Here is a 16,572-nt window from a genome sequence, read left to right on the forward strand (position 1 = left end):
TTGCCCCTGACAGGGCCGCCCCCCCCGCCCCCCGCCTGCTTTGGGTCTCTGTTCCAGCACCGGAGAACCCTTAGCTCACGAGGCAGGAGGGTGGCAGGAGGGAGAGGCTCTGCCCCAGGGGCACAGCTTGAAGCCTCTGCATCACCCCCCCCACCCCGGGCTCCGTGGCTGGGTTAGTCTTCTGCCCACCTGGAGCCATCCCACTTGTCTTGGTCCTGGACTCCTGCAGCTGCCCTCAGCCTGGGGCCCCATGTCCAGCTCCCTGTGCCAAGGTGAGCCATGACCTCAGAGCGCGTGCTGGGGTGGGGAGGGCTCGTTCTCCACAGCAGGAGTCTAAGGAAGGAGGGTGGGGGGCCCTGTGCCAAGGTCTCTTTGCAACCTTAGCCCAAGACAGGGTTGTTTTTTTTAAAATATTTTATTTATTCATGAGAGACACAGAGGCAGACCCAGGCAGAGGGAGGAGCAGGCTCCGTGCAGGGAGCCCGACGCGGGACTCGATCCCGGGACCCGGGGTCACACCTTGAGCCAAAGGCGGATGATCCACCGCGGAGCCACCGGCGTCCCAGGGCCCAGGACGTCCTAAGCTGCTGAGCCCCCACTCCCAGGTCACCCCGACCTGCTCCGTGTCCCCTGGGCCCGGGGAGGGCAGGGCCGCCCTGAGGGGCCGTCCGGCCCGCCCGCCTGAGCTGCTCCTCCGCCATCCCCGCACCTGAGCGCAGCGCCCGGCCAGCAGCCCCGGGCCCCCCCGGCCGCACCCCCTCCCGCTGCCCGGCGCCGCCGTCCGGTCCCCCCGGGCCGACGCTCCCCCCCCCCCCCCCCCCCCCCCCCCCCGGTCAGCGGCGCGCGGGGCCCGGGGCCCTTGGGGCTTTGCGGTGCCGGCTCTCCCCGCGCTGGATGTCACTGGGCGCCGCCTCCCGCCCCGCGGGCCGCGCTCCTGGGCCGCCCCTGGGGACCTTCCCGGACACCCCGCGGGGCCCCTCCGGCCGCCCCACGCCCTCCGCGTCGCTCGCCCGCCCCGGCCCCGCGGCCCCGCGGCCCCGCGGCCCCGCGCGAGGCTTTCCCGAGGGCCGCGCGTCGCCAGGTGTGTCTCGAGAGCGAGCGCGTGGGCGCCGCGGATCCAGGGGACGCCGAGTCTGGGCAGCGGGAGGCGGGAGGCGGGAGGCGCCGGGGAGCGCGGCCACGGCCCGGGAGGCCTCGGAACTGGGCCCGCGGCGCCCGCTCCGCCGAGCACCTGTTCCCCCGGCTCGCGACCCGCGCCGAGCCCCGCCCCTGCCCCCGCAAGCCCCGCCCCCCGCGCCGAGCCCCGCCCCTGCCCCCGCAAGCCCCGCCCCCGCGCCGAGCCCCGCCCCCGCAAGCCCCGCCCCCGCACCGAGCCCCGCCCCCACAAGCCCCGCCCCGCGCAAGCCCCGCCCCGCGCAAGCCCCGCCCCCGCGGCTTCTGTCCTTGCCCGGCCGCCGTCCGCCGCGCGTTCCACTTCCGCCCGCGCCCACGTGGTCCCGCTCCGTCCGCTGCGCCGTGAGTGGGTGCGGGTGAGAGCTCGTCCCCGTGGCCCGGCGACGGCAGCCTCCCGAGGGGAAGCCGGGCGGGCGGGGGGGGCGGGGGCCGGGCGGGCGGGGGCCGCGGGGGGGCCCGGGGAGGGTCCGGGGTGAGGGCCGGGCGCGTGCCCTCCCCCGCCCCCGCGCCCCGCCGCGCATGGCGGCCTCCAGTCTGCGGGCGGCGGCCGGGGCCCTGCGGAGAGTCTGCGGACCGTGGAGCCCGCGCCCGGGACGGCACCTGCTCGGGTAACCGCGGCGCGCCGGCCGGGCCCCCGCCCCCGCCCCCGCCCCCAGGCCCCGCGCCCCGCCCGCGGCGCTCACCGCCGTGTCCTTGCAGCTGCCGCCCCATGGCCGGGGACGTGCGGGCCGCCGCCCTCGTGAGCGCCGCGCTGGAGCAGGACCGCAAGGCCCGCGGCGGCTGGCAGGGCGGGGCCCGGGCCTGGGAGGACGCCGAGCAGCAGGCCAAGAAGCGCAGGGCCGGCCCGGACGCGGAGCCGCGCCGGAAGCTGCCCAAGCGGAAGATCGTGCTGCTCGTGGCCTACTCCGGGAAGGGCTACCACGGCATGCAGGCGAGGCGGGCGGCGGGCGGCGGGCGGCGGGCCCCGGGCCCCAGGACTCGCCCAGGCCCGCCCCGGGGGGAAGGGGGCGCTGACCTCTGGGCTCCCTCCCCTGCGGACCACGGTGGGGCCCAGGCTGCGACTTCCGGGTAACATCTGTGCAGCGAGGCCGTTCAGGGAACAGGGTGTCGCTCTTCACCTGGTTCTCAGCGAGATGCCGCATCGCTTGGGGCAGCGCCCAGCCCGGAGTCCCAGCAGCCCTGAGCATTGCTCTGGTCCCAGGAGGTGCCCCTGGGGCTTTCACGACTGTCCTCGGAGCCAGGGGACTGAGACTCCTGGGCTCCTGTCTCTCCTGAGGCCGAGGGGCTGGGCGGGCGGCTGCGGGTGTTCATCAGAAGCTGGAGGCCCAGGCTGTGTGCGAGCAGAACGCCCTGTGCCCTGTGCCGTCCTGACAGGCCGCAGGTGCCCCACAGGTGCAGGAAGGCTCTTGTCCCTGTCATCAGCTCCGAAACCTCGGTTTTTCTCCGAAACCTCGGTTTTTCTCCGAAACCGAGTTTCTCTCGGTGAAGCTTGAGTCACTAGGAAACTCGGTGCCATGCCTGGAGCGTCCAGCCGCAGCAAGTTTAATATGCCTGTGCCTGCTCTCCCAGGGCGTGATAATGTTCACCATGAGTCGTGGGAGTAGGAAGTGGACTTCAGGTCGGGTTGCACCCGGAAAACTGATTTTGTGATGTTGGGTCCCCTGCGCCAACAGGGCCAGGGGATGTAGCCTTGGGAATGCGCGGACCACCCCAGCCGCTGTGTGTGGGCAGTCAGCTGCTTTTCTGAGAGGGATTTTGATGAGGTGCATTTTGCCTTAGGCACGTCTTCAGAACCTTGCTGTGTCTCCACGGCTTCTGCTTGCCCCAGTTTCCCTTTTAGGGAAGTGAGGGGTGGAGAGTTGACAGTGGCATCTCCATCCCAGAGTTGATGGAAGGACAGATGGAGAGACTGCCCCTCGGCCACCTTCCCCACTGCCCCAGCTCTGTCCATGTGTGTTGGTGTCTGAGGAGCATTTATGACTCAGTGCGTGCAGGGAGACGGTCAGACCTCAGGAAGAACTTCCCACTCTGTTGAGTCTCAGGGGACAAAGTGTTCGGGGGCCCCCTCATGTCCCTGGTGTGGGGAATGTTTTCTTTGAGAAGCATCAGGTGGTCGCGTGAAGGTGACCTGGAGGCCCTGAGTTATGGTTAGGGCACGCTGAGAAGGGGTAGTGTTATTAGGTTCTAGAAGTGGTGGGTGTCCCTCCCTGCTGTGCATCAGTCCCAAGTAGTCGTACAGGCTGCTCACGCGAGCTGAAGGGTTTGTGAGAAGCCAGGGATGCCGGGTCTAGCCCTAGCATCCTGGAGTGGGTTTCCTGCCCACTGTGCTGCTAAGGGCGGGGGGCGGGGGGTGTCCCTCTGCAGCCAACAGCTGCTGACCACAGTCGGCTCTGTGGCAGGAGGGGCGCTGCTTTCAGATCTGACTGGGTGGGAGGGATTCGTGTCCTGGGTGACACCCTCTGTCAGCTTCTCACCTGGCTGCCCAGGGTGGGGAGTTTCTAGAGATGGGATACCCTCAGGTACCTGTCCTAGTTGCCATAGGGTCGGGGAAGAGCCACATTGTGTCCCTAGGGCCGCAGGTGTGGGCACAGCACTCAGGTGCCCTACGGGGAGCGGCCCAGGCTCAGGGTTCCCATTTGTGGGCAGTGACTGAGTGAAAAAAATTGGTTTTCTACTCTTTTCTTCAGAGGAATGTTGGATCCTCACAATTCAAGACCATTGAAGATGACTTAGTGTCCGCCCTGGTCCAGTCTGGTTGTATTCCTGAAAACCATGGTGAAGACATGAGGAAGATGTCCTTCCAGCGGTGCGCCCGCACAGATAAGGTAGGTGCCACCTCTGTGTACCCCCTGCAGGTTCTAGCAGCACCTGAAGCTGCCAGTGTGTGTGTCCTCCGCAGCACTCGGCAGCGTCTGGACACAATGTCCACCGCCTTGGGCCCACGCAGCTCAGGCATGCCAGGTGCATAGGATGGGATGTCCCGGTTTCCAAGAGGGGAAAGGAAGCAGGTAGCTTTGGGGTTAGTCATTGGTTTTATTTAACTTAGTTTATCCAAGATAGTCTTTTTTCACCACATAATCAATGTAAATACAGCCAGCAAAGCACAGTTCCCATTGTTTGCATGTGTGCACGTGCCACAGCAGTGCGCTGTGTGCTCCATGCTCACAGCATGTCACCACCACAGGGGCCACGACTCATAGACTGGGCAGCCTCAGTGGCTGTGGCCGATGCTGTCTGCTCAGTCCCAAGACTGAGTCCCACTACGCTGGCTCACTGCCTCACACACCTGTCCTGGGCTCCGCCGTGGCCGGTGTGGCAGCTATGCCGGGTGGTCTTGCCGAGTTGTGCTCCTGGGTATGGGACCAGCATGGGCAGGAGCTCCCCAGAGGAGGATGGAGGGATGCTGGGCAGGCGGGTGGGGCACAGCTCACAGCATGTCTTCTGCCCCAGCCCTGAGATGCCTCTGTGCCTGTTTGATGTCCCTGGGATTCTGACACAGTCATGGGCAGGTTAGGATCCTGAGCAGCTGAAGAACACCCGGTTCCAGAGGTACCCAATCCCGGGCTTTCGTGTGCCAGGTGATGCAGTAAGCTTTCTTGTGTGCAGGCTAGGGTCCTGTGCTTCCTTAAGTCTTCCTTTAGTCTTTAATTGTTCTAATTACAGCTCTCTGGTTGTTCCAGGGCAGGAGAAAAGCAGCTATTTGCCTGAGCTAATGGAGAGAGAGTTTCAGAGCATGATGCTTAATTTCCACTGTTGTCAGAGATTGTTCTATTCCAACATGTTTTCCTCCTACAGTTTGGGGAACCTGAAGACACGGGAAACTTCTGATACTAACGTCCCAGCAGTCATGTGTTCAGCCCATCGGATGAATAAATGATAGCATTTTTTGTTTATTTCAGACTCCTTAAAAAGTAGCTTTGTTGAAATATGATTCACCCCTTCCAGGTTGCCCACTTGTGTTATTCAGTGGATTCTGATGTGTTTGCAGAGTTGTGGCGCTGTCCCTGCAGCAGGTCTGAGGACACTTTCATCTTCCCAGGTCCCTTAGCGGTCTCTCCCGCTCCACCAGCACATACAGAATGTTCTCACTGACACATATGAGGGATACTGAAACATAGCAGTGCCATCTATTTTCATTCCTTTTTTTTTTTTTTTTTAAGATTTAAAAAAAAGATTTTATTTATTTGAGAGAGAGGAGCAGAGGGAGAGAGGGAGAAGCAGACTCCCCGCTGAGCAGGGAGCCCAATGTGGGACTCGATCCCAGAACCCTGGATCATGACCTGAGCTCAGGGCAGACACTCAATCGCTGAGGCACCCAGGCACCCCAAGATTTTGTTTTTTAAAGTAACCTCTACACCCAGCTTGGGGCTCAAATTCACAACTCACATCAAGAGTTGCACATTTCACTGACCAAGCCAGGCAGGTGCCCTTTTTCGTTCGTTTTTTTTTTTTTTTTTTTTTTTAATCTAACTGTTTGAAATCCATTGTGTATTTCCCACTCATGGAGTGGCTGTCTGATGCCCTCTGTGGCTGTGTGTGGCCAGATGCTCTGTATGGGAGAATGTGGACCTGGGGGCAGTGGACTTAGTCTGGGTAGCATCTTCATTGTTCATTTTTTGTTCTTTTCCTCAATCTCTCCAATTGTTTTTTAGAGAGCAAGGAGGAGGGAGAGACTTAGATGGCACAGTGGTCGCCCCCTGGTTTGTGGGGGACACATTCCAGATCCCTGGTGGATGCCTGCACTGTCAGTGGTGCTGAACACCCATGATATGGTGCTCAAAAACGCGGCCCAGGGAGAGACGGCAGCAGTAGCTCAGGGCAAACCAGGACATTACAGCCATGTGCTGGCCTGGAAGTTGTGTGAGTGGGGGATCTCTCAAAGGCTTTCTGGGCTGTATCCACTGTCCCCTCAACGAAGGGAGGAGATGAGATGTGCCCATGTGATCAGATGGGGGGTGCAGATGGCATGGGCTTGTGCTGGAGTGTCAGCAGCACGGGTGACCACGGGCACCTGGAGTGGGGACAGCAAAGCCGTGGTTGAGGCTGGACAACCGCTCTTCCTTGCTTGGCCGGTGGTTTCCTGACTAAAATGCGCGCTCTTTTTCCCTATGTGGTGTGGAGCACGTATGAGGGGGCCTTTATTTCCCACCTGCCTGGTGTGCTGTGTTCCATTGGGCTCTGCAGCCACCAGTGATCCTTAGCGATTGTGCTGTGCCTGGCCCCTTGGTGTGCGGAGCGCCGTCCTCATGTATCGCCAGCCCCTCAGATGGGCTTCTAAACCCAGATCTTGTGCAGGAAATGATGCGGCGTTGGCGTGGTCCTTAAGGAAACCACCTCATGGAGGGGTGTGCCTGACCCTTCTGCTTCCTTTGCAGGGGGTGTCTGCGGCTGGCCAGGTCGTGTCTTTGAAGGTGTGGCTGATTGATGACATTTTAGAAAAGATCAACAGCCACCTTCCACCTCACATTCGGATACTGGGTAAGAATACTGGGTAAGCGTTGCAAGGCCGAGTGCTGCATGGTGGCTGGGCCTGCAGGAACGTGAACCCTCAGACTGCTCTGGTGCAGAATTAGGACACTGGGGCGATTGCGTAGTGGTTGGTAGAAGTGGTGGTTAGTCCCCAAAGGGATGAGCTGGATAGACACTTGGAACCTCCCTTTGTGGCAGCACCTTGTTTCAGCTAAACACTGGACATGAACATCCAGGTTTGGTAAAGTTAAAATTGGGGTGATAATTAACCTCTTAAAAGCAGCCTGTTAAATGGGAGTTTTAGGTCTTTGTTGAGACAGTCCTGTCCAGTTGATTTTCTGCTTTTGAGTGGCGTGTCCAGGCCATTAGTGTTTCTGTGCTTTTGGCTTGGTTGGTTGGTGTAGAGCTCGCCATTGGTTTCTTTTTGTCTTTTCTGTTCTGTGTTCTCCTTTTTCTGTTTTCTTTTGGATTAATGAATGTTTTTCCTAATTCCATCTAATTATCACCTTGGTTGCCTTGTTAGCTGTACCTCACTGTGGTTTTTGTGTTTGCTTTGAGGGTTAAAGCAGGAATTGGTAGATCCTCTGTAGCAGGCCAGGCCATGTGGCCACCTGACCTTGTCTCGGCTCCACGCCCATCTGCCTCTTCACGCACGGGCTGTTAGGCAGCCACGGTGGCTGTCTCTGTTAGAACGTCCTTCTCTAATATCCACTCACCCCACTTCTCAAAGTGTCTGAAGACGACAGCAGCACCCCTGCATTAGTCCCCTTGGCCCTGGTGCTGATGGGCATGTATCATATGGCCACTTGTGCTACTAACCCATGCAGCGTGGTTTTTTTTAGGCAGCCACTTGAGAAAACCTTAAATGGAGATTTAATTGATATATTCTGCAGGCTGTATTTAAGTGTAGGGTTTAGATGCGCGCACACACCCGTGGAACCATCCAGGGTAGGGCTGCGAACCCCTCTACCTCCTACCCCTCCTCACTGGCTGCCACTCATCTGCATTCTGCTGCGGATTAGTTTGAGCCCGAAGTGTTTTATGTGAATGGAAATCAGATCGTACGTCTGGCTTCTTTCACAGAGCCGGGTGTGCACGGGCCCGGTCATGTGGGCGTGCCACACATTGTTTCTCCGTGTGCCTACCAGGGGTGCTAGGCTTCCGTGCCATCATGGACAAAGCTGCCCCGGGTGTTTGGTGCAAGTAAAGGGGTTCTTTCCACGAAGGTGGTAACGCTTATTGGTTACTTTGCCTACTACTGAATGTCTGTGTTTCAATGTAGCGTGGTTTTTGTTTGCTTTGCTGTGGTCCTTCTGTGCCTCTGGGGAGGGTCCCCTCCCGAGACTCTCCTCACGTAGAACCAGCGTTTGCACGGGAAGCTCTTTAGTGTAGTCCCTAGATCAGCCCCAGTTTTGCTGAAACAGCTCCGAATCCTGTACAGTTACCACAATAGTCGGCGCTCCCACTGCAGTGTGACGTGCGGGGCAGGCAGTTTCCCTCAGTGTAGCCCTGGGGCCTGGCCGTTGGGCAGCCTGGACCCTGATCCCGGCAGACAACTGCCTGCACGATGCGCCCTGGTGATGCTCCGTGTGGACAAAGTGAATTTTTTTTTTAAGATTTATTCATGACAGATTGAGAGAGAGAGAGAAGCAGAGACATAGGCAGAGGGCTCCTCGTAGGGAGCCCAATGCAGGACTCGACCCAGATCCTGGGATCACGACCTGAGCCAGAGGCAGGCACCCAACCGCTGAGCCACCCAGGCGTCCCCGAAAGTGAATTTTTAATGCCAGGCAAAAAAGAAAACTTAAAACTACCTTCAAATCAAATAGGACAGTAGAGCGAGAGCAAGGAGGGCAGGAGCCCCAGGGCCAGGCTGGCTGGAGGCGCCTGGCCACTTGTGCGGTGTGGGCCCAGACTGACCCCTGAAGGCCCAAGCACTGTTCAGGCAGAGGAGGGCAGGGGGCTGCCTGGTCCTCCCCAGTACTTTGTCCTCAGGGAAATTCTCTGTCTGCACATGTACAATTCTGTGCTGCTCACAACTGGAGACCTTCGCACAGCACACACTTCATTCTGTCTTCATCCTTTCCTTGAAGTTTGTGTGTTGTGTGTCTGCTGGGTCTGTCAGCTCTCCAAGTGTGGGGCCTCACATCCTGCAGACCTGCCTTCCTGTGTTTCGGGGACTGCCTTCTGCTTCATCCTGCCAATGGTCTAGAACGCGTTTGAACGTTTTTCTCTTTCTCAGTTGGCTCTAGTTTTTTGTTTTGTTTTGTTTTTGCTGTTAGATGTGCTGCTGCCTGTAGCCTCCCGTAGAACAACTTGTAGGGCATGGTTTCAGGTCTGCAATGTATTCTGTGGACAGTGGCAGAGGGCAAGCATGCACCTGCCTGCACCTCAGCAAACCCTGGGGTTTTAACACCCCTGGTGTTTCCACTGAGTCAGTTTGCATAACTGCAGTTGAGCATCAGGTACGCGTGGGTTCAGTGCCTAGAAGCTGTCTGTCCAGGTGCTCATTTGCTCATTGGCAGGGAAGTGTTGTCCTCACTTGCCTCCTCTCCCCTCAAGGACTGAAGAGGGTCACAGGCGGCTTCAACTCCAAGAACAAATGTGATGCCAGGACCTACTTCTACATGCTGCCCACATTTGCCTTCGCCCACAAGGACCACGATGTGCAGGATGAGAGCTATCGGCTGAGTGCCGAGACGCTGCAGCGTGTGAATGGGCTCCTCGCCTGCTATAAGGGCACACACAACTTCCACAACTTTACGTCGCAGAAGGGGCCCCAGGAGGCCAGCGCTCGGCGGTACATCCTGGATATGTTCTGCGAGGAGCCTTTTGTACGGGAGGGCATGGAGTTCGCGGTAATCAAGGTCAAGGGACAGAGCTTCATGACGCACCAGATCAGGAAGATGGTTGGCCTGCTAGTGGCCATTGTCAAGGGCTATGCCCCCGAGAGTGTGCTGGAGCGCAGCTGGGGGGATGCGAAGGTGGATGTGCCCAAGGCGCCAGGGCTTGGCCTGGTCCTGGAGCGCGTGCACTTTGAGAAGTATAACCAGCGCTTTGGCAACGATGGGCTGCACGAGCCACTGGACTGGACACGGGAGGAGGCGGGGGTCACGGCATTCAAGGAGCAGCACATCTACCCCACCATCATCAGCACTGAGCGCCACGAAAGGTCCATGGCCCAGTGGCTGAGCACCCTGCCCGTGCATGACTTCAATGCCACTGCCCACATGGCAGTGGGCGCAGGCACCAAGGTGGGGGCTGTGGCTATGGGGCTGGAGGCCAGGGTTCGGGGGCTGCCACAGGCCCTCCCTCTCGGGAGCTCGGCCAAGCTTCTAACCTGCTGTGCACTGGTGTTGTGTCTACTATGCAGATAAGCAAGCTCAGGCACAGAGTGGTGTGTCAGGTCCTCAGGGTCACACAGCAGCGGATAAGCAGGGCTAGGGCATTGGACTGGGTGGCTGGTGACCCCAAAATGCTGCTTGTGCTTGTTCCCCACTGTTTAGTGACCTTGGACAGAGGCTGTGCTCTGTGGTCTGCCTTTCCGTTTGTGGGTTGGAGGTGTCAGGTCAAGTGCTTCTGGGGCTGGCATGGCTGGGTCCTCAGCACATCACTGTTGTCCTACTTGTTCCGAGACTTGGGGTTCCTAGAGAGAGGCACACAAGATGCTTACCACCTGCTTTGGGTGGGCTGTTGTCTGGCCCTTCGTCCTGGGGTCCATGTATTCGATCCTGCTAGGGTCACGGCTCTAGAGCGGCTCATCCCTGTGGGTTGTGTTTTAGGAGGAGGGCATCTGGGGCCCTGGAGCTAAGCATCATCTATGGCTTGAGTTCTTTCCCTGGGGCGGGAGATGTCCCTGAGCTGTGTGCTTCGGGGGCCCAGCCGCTCTCCAAGGATGATGCTTACCTGGAGTGCTGGGAGAGTGCTTCTCGTCGTCTGCACACCCAGAAAGGCAAGGTGTGGAAAAGCAGGTGTGCAGGTAGATGACAAGTGGCAGGGGTGTCAAGTGATGGGGATTGGACATGGCAAGCAGAAGTGCTCCTGGTCTGTCTCACTGCCACCAGGCTGGCACGTTGTGGGGAGTACCACGTTGGGAGAGCTTAAGTTTTTCCAAGAGAAACAGGCATTCCAGAATCACGTTAAATCTTCCACTCTTTCTGTGTTGATGGTGACCAGTTTTCCCCAACAGTGTGAGGCCAGATGGAGCATGTGTACACATTGGAGCAGGGGGCCAGACTTGCCCCCTGCTTGACTCCTGCTGGGCCAGGCTTCCACTGCCTGCTGTCTGTAGATAAGGGAGGGCCTGCGATTGTGCAGTTTGGAGTAGCCCCCCTTTCTCTGCCCTGGGGGCACTGCATCCTGTGGGGATCCTGTGGAGCCTGATGAAGACCCCCTTGGCCCCAGCCCTGCCTCTCCCTGAGCAGATTGGGTTCTTGGACTGTAAGCATAGAGACCAGGAGTCGGGCTGAGACCCAGGGCTTGCACTTGTCCCCGATGATAGGGCAGGCTGGGGGCAGGCCCTGATGCTGAGCTTCCCCACAGACAGCACCCCGACAATTCTGCTCTTGTTCTGCAGGTGCCCAGCCCTCCAGAAGACAGTGACTGAGGTGGAGGCTGCCTTAAGAGTGCCTTGGGGTCGCCCACAGGTGCAAGGAGCCGCCGCGGCGGGCCGTCCTTGCCACCATAGGAGAGCCACACTGCGGCACTGCCACCTCAGGGTCGTGAGACCTGCATCATGTTGGGTTTCATCACAGGAGGACCTGTTGCGAGTGTGTTCTTAGCTGTCATTAACTGTATACACCTCAGAGTGTAAAGACACTATTTTTTTAAAGAAGCAATTTTCTTATTAAATAAGACAAACTTTGTTTAAATCACTCTGGTTTGTACGTTTCACCTAGTCTTTCCTGTGTTGTTTGCCTCCAGAGAGGGAGGAAGTGCTGTGTGCTGTTAGGAACAACGTAGCGCTGGTGGGTAGAGGCCAGGGCAGATGGGTGCTCCTGGCAGGCCCTCCAGATGGGGCTCGGTGGTGGCTGTGCAGAAGCCAGACAGCCTAGACAGGGTGATCCCTGACCCCGAGCAGGGCTCCTCTGTCCATTTGGCCCTTTCCGCACTTGGCCTTCACCGTCTCATCCACCCCACCCCTGCCCACGTCCAGGTGTGAGGAGCGGGACAGGAGAGGGGACAGAATGTGCCCCTCTGAGCTCTCCAAACAGAAGACCCATCAGTAGCTTTTTCCCTCATGGGTCAAGGGCATGTCACACGGTCCTGTCTAGCTGCAAGGGATGCTGGGAGATGCACTTGGGAGAACAAGTGGTACATGATGCACCACAGAATAAAAGTGACCTGTTAGGAAGGAAGGGGGGCAGGTGATGGGCAGGCAGTGGGCAAGTCTGTGGAAGGCATGGATAGTTTCAGGTAGAGAAGTGGTGTGATTGTGCAGGTGCTGGTGTACCTGCACAGGTGTGTGAGTACACATGATGATGTGTGCATGCAGACGATGGCATATGTACCCATGCATACGCATGTGTGATTTTGTGTATGCTGGTGTACCTGCACAGGTGTGTGAGTACACACCTGATGCATGCATGCGGAAGATGTATGGCATATATACCCATGTGTATGCATGTGATTGTGGGCATGCTGGTGTACCTGCACAGGTGTGCGAGTACACGTGATGTGTGAATGCAGAGGATGCCATAAGTACCCATGCATATGCACATGCGATTGTGTGCTGGTGTACCTGCCTGTATGCATGTGCTATGTGCATGCATGTGGCATGTAGTGTGTATGGGCATACCTGTGTATGCACTAGGGCTGGGCAGGTATCTTCGAGGGCTTCTTCCAGGTGGACAGATGAGGTGTCATGAGTATAATCATGAAGACTGGATGCTGGTGGTGACCTGGGGGAGGCCCATGAGCAGAGGGTGAGTGAAGTAGGTGTATGCAGCCAGAAAAGCAGTTGGACTTCCTGATGCCAGGTGGTTGGAGGTGAGTACAAGAGGGAGGATTTAAGGGTGACGTGGGCCTTATGCTTGAACTGATGAGCTGGGGCCACTGGGGAAGGGTGTGTTGGGAGAAGATACAGAGGTTGGTGTTAGGCTGATGTGCCCATGATAGGGCTCTTTATTAAGTCATTTCTGAGGACAGAAATTAGTTGAATAACTGCTGGGACTGTGGGTTCTCCCATGAAAGGCTGCAAGGTCTTGGTCTGAAGACCAGTCAAACCTCTAGAGTAGATAACTCCCAGTTGTGGCTGTTAAAGTAATGAATGGATAACCTGTTTAAGTCACCTTGGAGGATCCCTGGGTGTGTGGCATGTTAAAGTAATGAATATACTTGAGCATTCCTAGGGCCTCCAGAGGTTTGTGGCTTCTCCCAGTGAGCCCTTTGTGTATATTGAACCCCATCTGGTCCCCCCTTCACAGTGGCTTACAACACACTGGCCTATCTCAACATAGCATGGCTTTGCAGCCCCAAAAGTCTTCATTGTTCTTGCTGGTGGCTCATTGTGTAGATGGTCTGCCCTGTCCAGCCTGCTGCCAGGCATTTGTCCAGACCATCCTTATACATCCTTGTTCACATGTGTGAGTAGCCCTGGACGCAGAATCAGCAGTTTGATGGGTTTCTAGTGGCCACTTGATTTTGACAGCTCTTGCCCTCTGCGGAGCCCTGCCTCTCACTCCCTCCAGAACCTCAGGGGAGCAAGCCTGACTTTGGGGCCAGCCCCAAAAGTCCTCCATTGTATGATCCTTCCCTGAGTGTGGAAGGCCATACAAAGTTAGGGCGAGGATCTGCATAGTCAGGGGGCCAGAGGCCAGAAAGCAGTGTTATCCCAAGGACACAGGAGGGCAAGACCCCGCACCTCCTTTCCCTGCCCTGGCCCCTGGACAAGGGAGGAGCTCAGCTGCCTGCCAGGTCCCCACAGTGGCCAGCATGTAAGATGTGCACCTGAGCCAGCCACCTGGGAAATGAGGAAATGGTGTGAGTTGCTCTCATCTGTGTGTACTGAGACCACACAGGTTCCTGAGAGAGCTGTCACTGGTTCTGTGTATAGTTGGACATTTTCTTCAGGAAATTTGGAGTTTACAGATTGTTGGGGGTGGGGGGCTCAAGGACCTGGTTTTGGACTGGACCAGATGCCTGGAGTGACTCCTAGAACAATACAGAACTGGCCCACTGAGACATCAATTCCTCATGCTGCCTCTGGAGCTGGGGGGATGGGAGGACCCAGAGCTCCCCCACCCAGAGCTGCTGACGTGCTGCCTAGAGCTGTGGTGCAGGGGGAGGGGCTCATGCCAAGAAGCTCAAAGTTGATGGCCATCCAGCATTGGGCCTCCCTTGCAGGAGAGAATTGTCAGCCCTGCTTTCAGGCAGGAAGTGAGCCAGGAGCAGTAGGAAGGTGGCGGCCACCTCCCATGCACCTCCAGTCTTGCACAAATGCCCCAAACAGAAGGGGCATAACGCAGCTGGGATGCTGGCACGTAATGCTTTTAACTTTCCATCTTCACCAAGGAGCCGGGCCACCCAGGCAGTTCTGTAGGAGGGAGAACGTTCTTGGGAACACGGCGAAGTGCAGCTGCCCACTCCTGCCTCCTTTTTACAGCCAGGATTTATTATTATTATTTTTTTAAAATTTCAGTTTAACATCCAAAGGCATTTGCACCTGCACTTTGCCAAGATGCTTATCCTGTTCGCCTTCTTTCAATTTTTTAAGATCCAAAAAAAATTTTAAAGTAATCTCCATACCCAGCGTGGGGCTCGGACATTGAGATCGAGAGTCATGCTCCGCCGACTTATCCACTCAGGTGTCCCTGACCTTCGTTTTCTTTTTAAGTGAATCTTGCAACGAGCTGTGACTCGTCCGGCATGGCGTCCTTCATCGTGCACAATTCAGTGGTTCCAGTACCTCCACAGGGGTGGCCGGCACTACCCGGTCTCATTTTCATCAGCCCCTAGAGGAACCCCACCCCGCTGGCAGTCGCTGACCTGTTCTGCTCTTCCATGAAGGCCTTTGCCTGGTCTTCCCAGGACCACCGCATTCCAGGGCTCACCTGCGTCCCGGCAGGGGCCGACGGGGCGGCCACCCCACAGCGGGCGGAGGCCCGCCCGTCGCCCACAGCCGCCCCGCTCTCCGGTTCATCAGCTGCCGCCATCGGGGGTTCCTGTTCCGCGACTCCAAGGGCGGCGCCAGGAGCGCGTGCGGCTGCAGGCGGCGGGCGGGGGCCTGGGGGCCTGGGGGCGCGCCCCCCGCCCCTGGTCCCCCCGTTCCCCCGCCCCTTTCCCCGGGTCGCGCAGCGCGTGCGCACTCGGGGGCTCACCCACATTTCGCCGCTTCAGAGCCCCCGGGTCCCGGGGCGCCGCCGCGGGGCCTCTCTGCGAGCCGGTGCTTCGGGCGGGGCCCGCCGCTATGCCCACGCGGGGCCGACTGCTCTCGGCGCCGCGCTCCCCGAGGAGCCGGCCCTGCCCAGCCGGACGCCGCCGCCCCGCCCCCCCCCGCGGCCGCTCTAGCCCTCCGCGCGTCTCGACGCCTCTCGCGACGTCACTTCCGGCTCGCGGCCGCGGGCGCGCCGCCGCTTCCTCTGTCCGCGGCCCCGGATGCGCCGACCGGAGCGGCCCCGCCTCGACCCCCGCCCCCAGCCCTCGGCCCGAAGCGGCGGGACTGTGGTCCAGGCCCGGGTAGGTGGGGCTCGGGGCGGCGGGAGTCGGCGGGTCGGGGTCGGGAGTCGTGCGGCCCGCGTCCCCGGCCTTCCCCCACCCAGCGGGGCGCGTCGTCGGGGCCCGCGGGCGTGGGGGGCGCTGCCGGGGAGGGGGCCCGCGGCTGTGGGGGGGAGGGGCGCCGGCGCGGGGACGCGGCCCGGTGCTGCGGCCGTGGCCGTGGCTGGGGGCGGAGACGCGCCCGCCGGACCCCAGCGCCGGGAGGGGCGCTCTGCCCGCGCGGGGCTCTCCGGGCCTGGCTCCCGGGTGTGCGCCGCCGGCCCTTGGGCAGGGAAGGCCTCGGCTCTGCGGCGGGCCCGGCGCGGTGCCACCTGCGCGGCTGCGGGGACGGACTCAGCGACGCGGACCCGCGCGGGCCGGGCGGCGAGGGGCAGCGGGGAGGCCAGACCCAGCCCGGCCCGACGCGGCTGGCCCTGACGTAGTGGAGTCGGGGCGTGCGGGCGCCCCGCCACCGGCCTAGCCCTCGCCTCCCGCGGACCCCGGGCCTCCGCGCCGGCCTTGTCTCGCCCCCAGCACTTGCCCACGGAGACGCGTTGTCCTTGGCTCTTCGCTCCCGTCCCTGTTGGAGGACAGCGCCGTGGGACGCTAGCACTGCTGTCCCGCTGTGGTACCTGTCGGAGGCTCCTGTGTTTTCTGGCTGATTTCTGAAGTCACGTATGCAGCACACTGGTTTGGGTGACTTTTGTTTTTAGTGGGACCAATAACAGATGTGCTCCCTGAACGGTTGCCAGAAATGCAGGGATTATTTTGGAACTAGATCATTCTACCCCACGAAGATTAGCGCGGTTAATGCTTCTACAGCCTCTTGTTCTATTCATGCAATTTTTCTTGCTTCTTTCTCTTCCCTTCTTTCTTTTCTTTTCTGTCTTTCTTTCTTTTTAAAGATTTTATTTATTTATTTATTAATGAGAGACACAGAGAGAGAGGCAGAGACACAGGCAGAGCGAGAAGCAGGGTCCCCACAAGGAGCCTGATGCGGGACTGGATCCCAGGACGCCAGGAGGACCCCGGGATCACACCCTGAGCCAAAGGCAGGTGCTCAGCCACTGAGCTACCCAGGCGTCCCCGTGTAATTTTTCTTTTATAATTGAGATTGTATAATGTAATTTTATGTGTTTTTAAAAACAGTATGATCACATGTTGTGAAGTCTGGTACAATAATTGCTGTTAGCACTGTAGTATCTGCAAACCATTATTTGGTTTCTTCTATCGGAC

The 16,572-nt window shown here is 59.0% G+C and overlaps 2 protein-coding genes across 14 annotated transcripts in view; both read left to right on the forward strand.

Annotated features, from left to right (window-relative positions):
- The first annotated feature begins 1,464 nt into the window (after window positions 1-1,464).
- PUS1 (pseudouridine synthase 1) lies at window positions 1,465-11,516 on the forward strand. Of its 2 annotated transcripts, none has more exons than XM_041728574.1 (6): window positions 1,465-1,529; window positions 1,873-2,104; window positions 3,861-3,998; window positions 6,549-6,651; window positions 9,205-9,896; window positions 11,219-11,516. In XM_041728574.1, exons 2-6 carry the CDS (start codon window positions 1,883-1,885, stop codon window positions 11,246-11,248), a joined length of 1,185 nt encoding a protein of 394 aa, XP_041584508.1. In that variant the 5' UTR covers window positions 1,465-1,529; window positions 1,873-1,882; the 3' UTR covers window positions 11,249-11,516. The 2 variants fall into 2 exon arrangements, with proteins under 2 accessions (XP_041584508.1, XP_041584507.1); XM_041728573.1 differs by lacking the exon at window positions 1,465-1,529 and adding an exon at window positions 1,536-1,781.
- A 3,675-nt stretch (window positions 11,517-15,191) lies between these two features.
- Window positions 15,192-16,572, forward strand: part of EP400 (E1A binding protein p400) — a 100,765-nt gene continuing 99,384 nt past the window's right edge. For 11 of the 12 annotated variants that reach the window (XM_041728492.1, XM_041728498.1, XM_041728495.1 and 8 more), the window contains exon 1: window positions 15,192-15,318. The gene's annotated coding sequence lies outside the window, so the exon portion shown is untranslated. The remainder of the gene's footprint in view (window positions 15,319-16,572) is intronic. The other variant, XM_041728494.1, reaches the window with a different exon arrangement.

The sequence above is a fragment of the Vulpes lagopus genome, chromosome 14 (assembly GCF_018345385.1).
Source record: "Vulpes lagopus strain Blue_001 chromosome 14, ASM1834538v1, whole genome shotgun sequence".
Classification (NCBI taxonomy): domain Eukaryota; kingdom Metazoa; phylum Chordata; class Mammalia; order Carnivora; family Canidae; genus Vulpes; species Vulpes lagopus.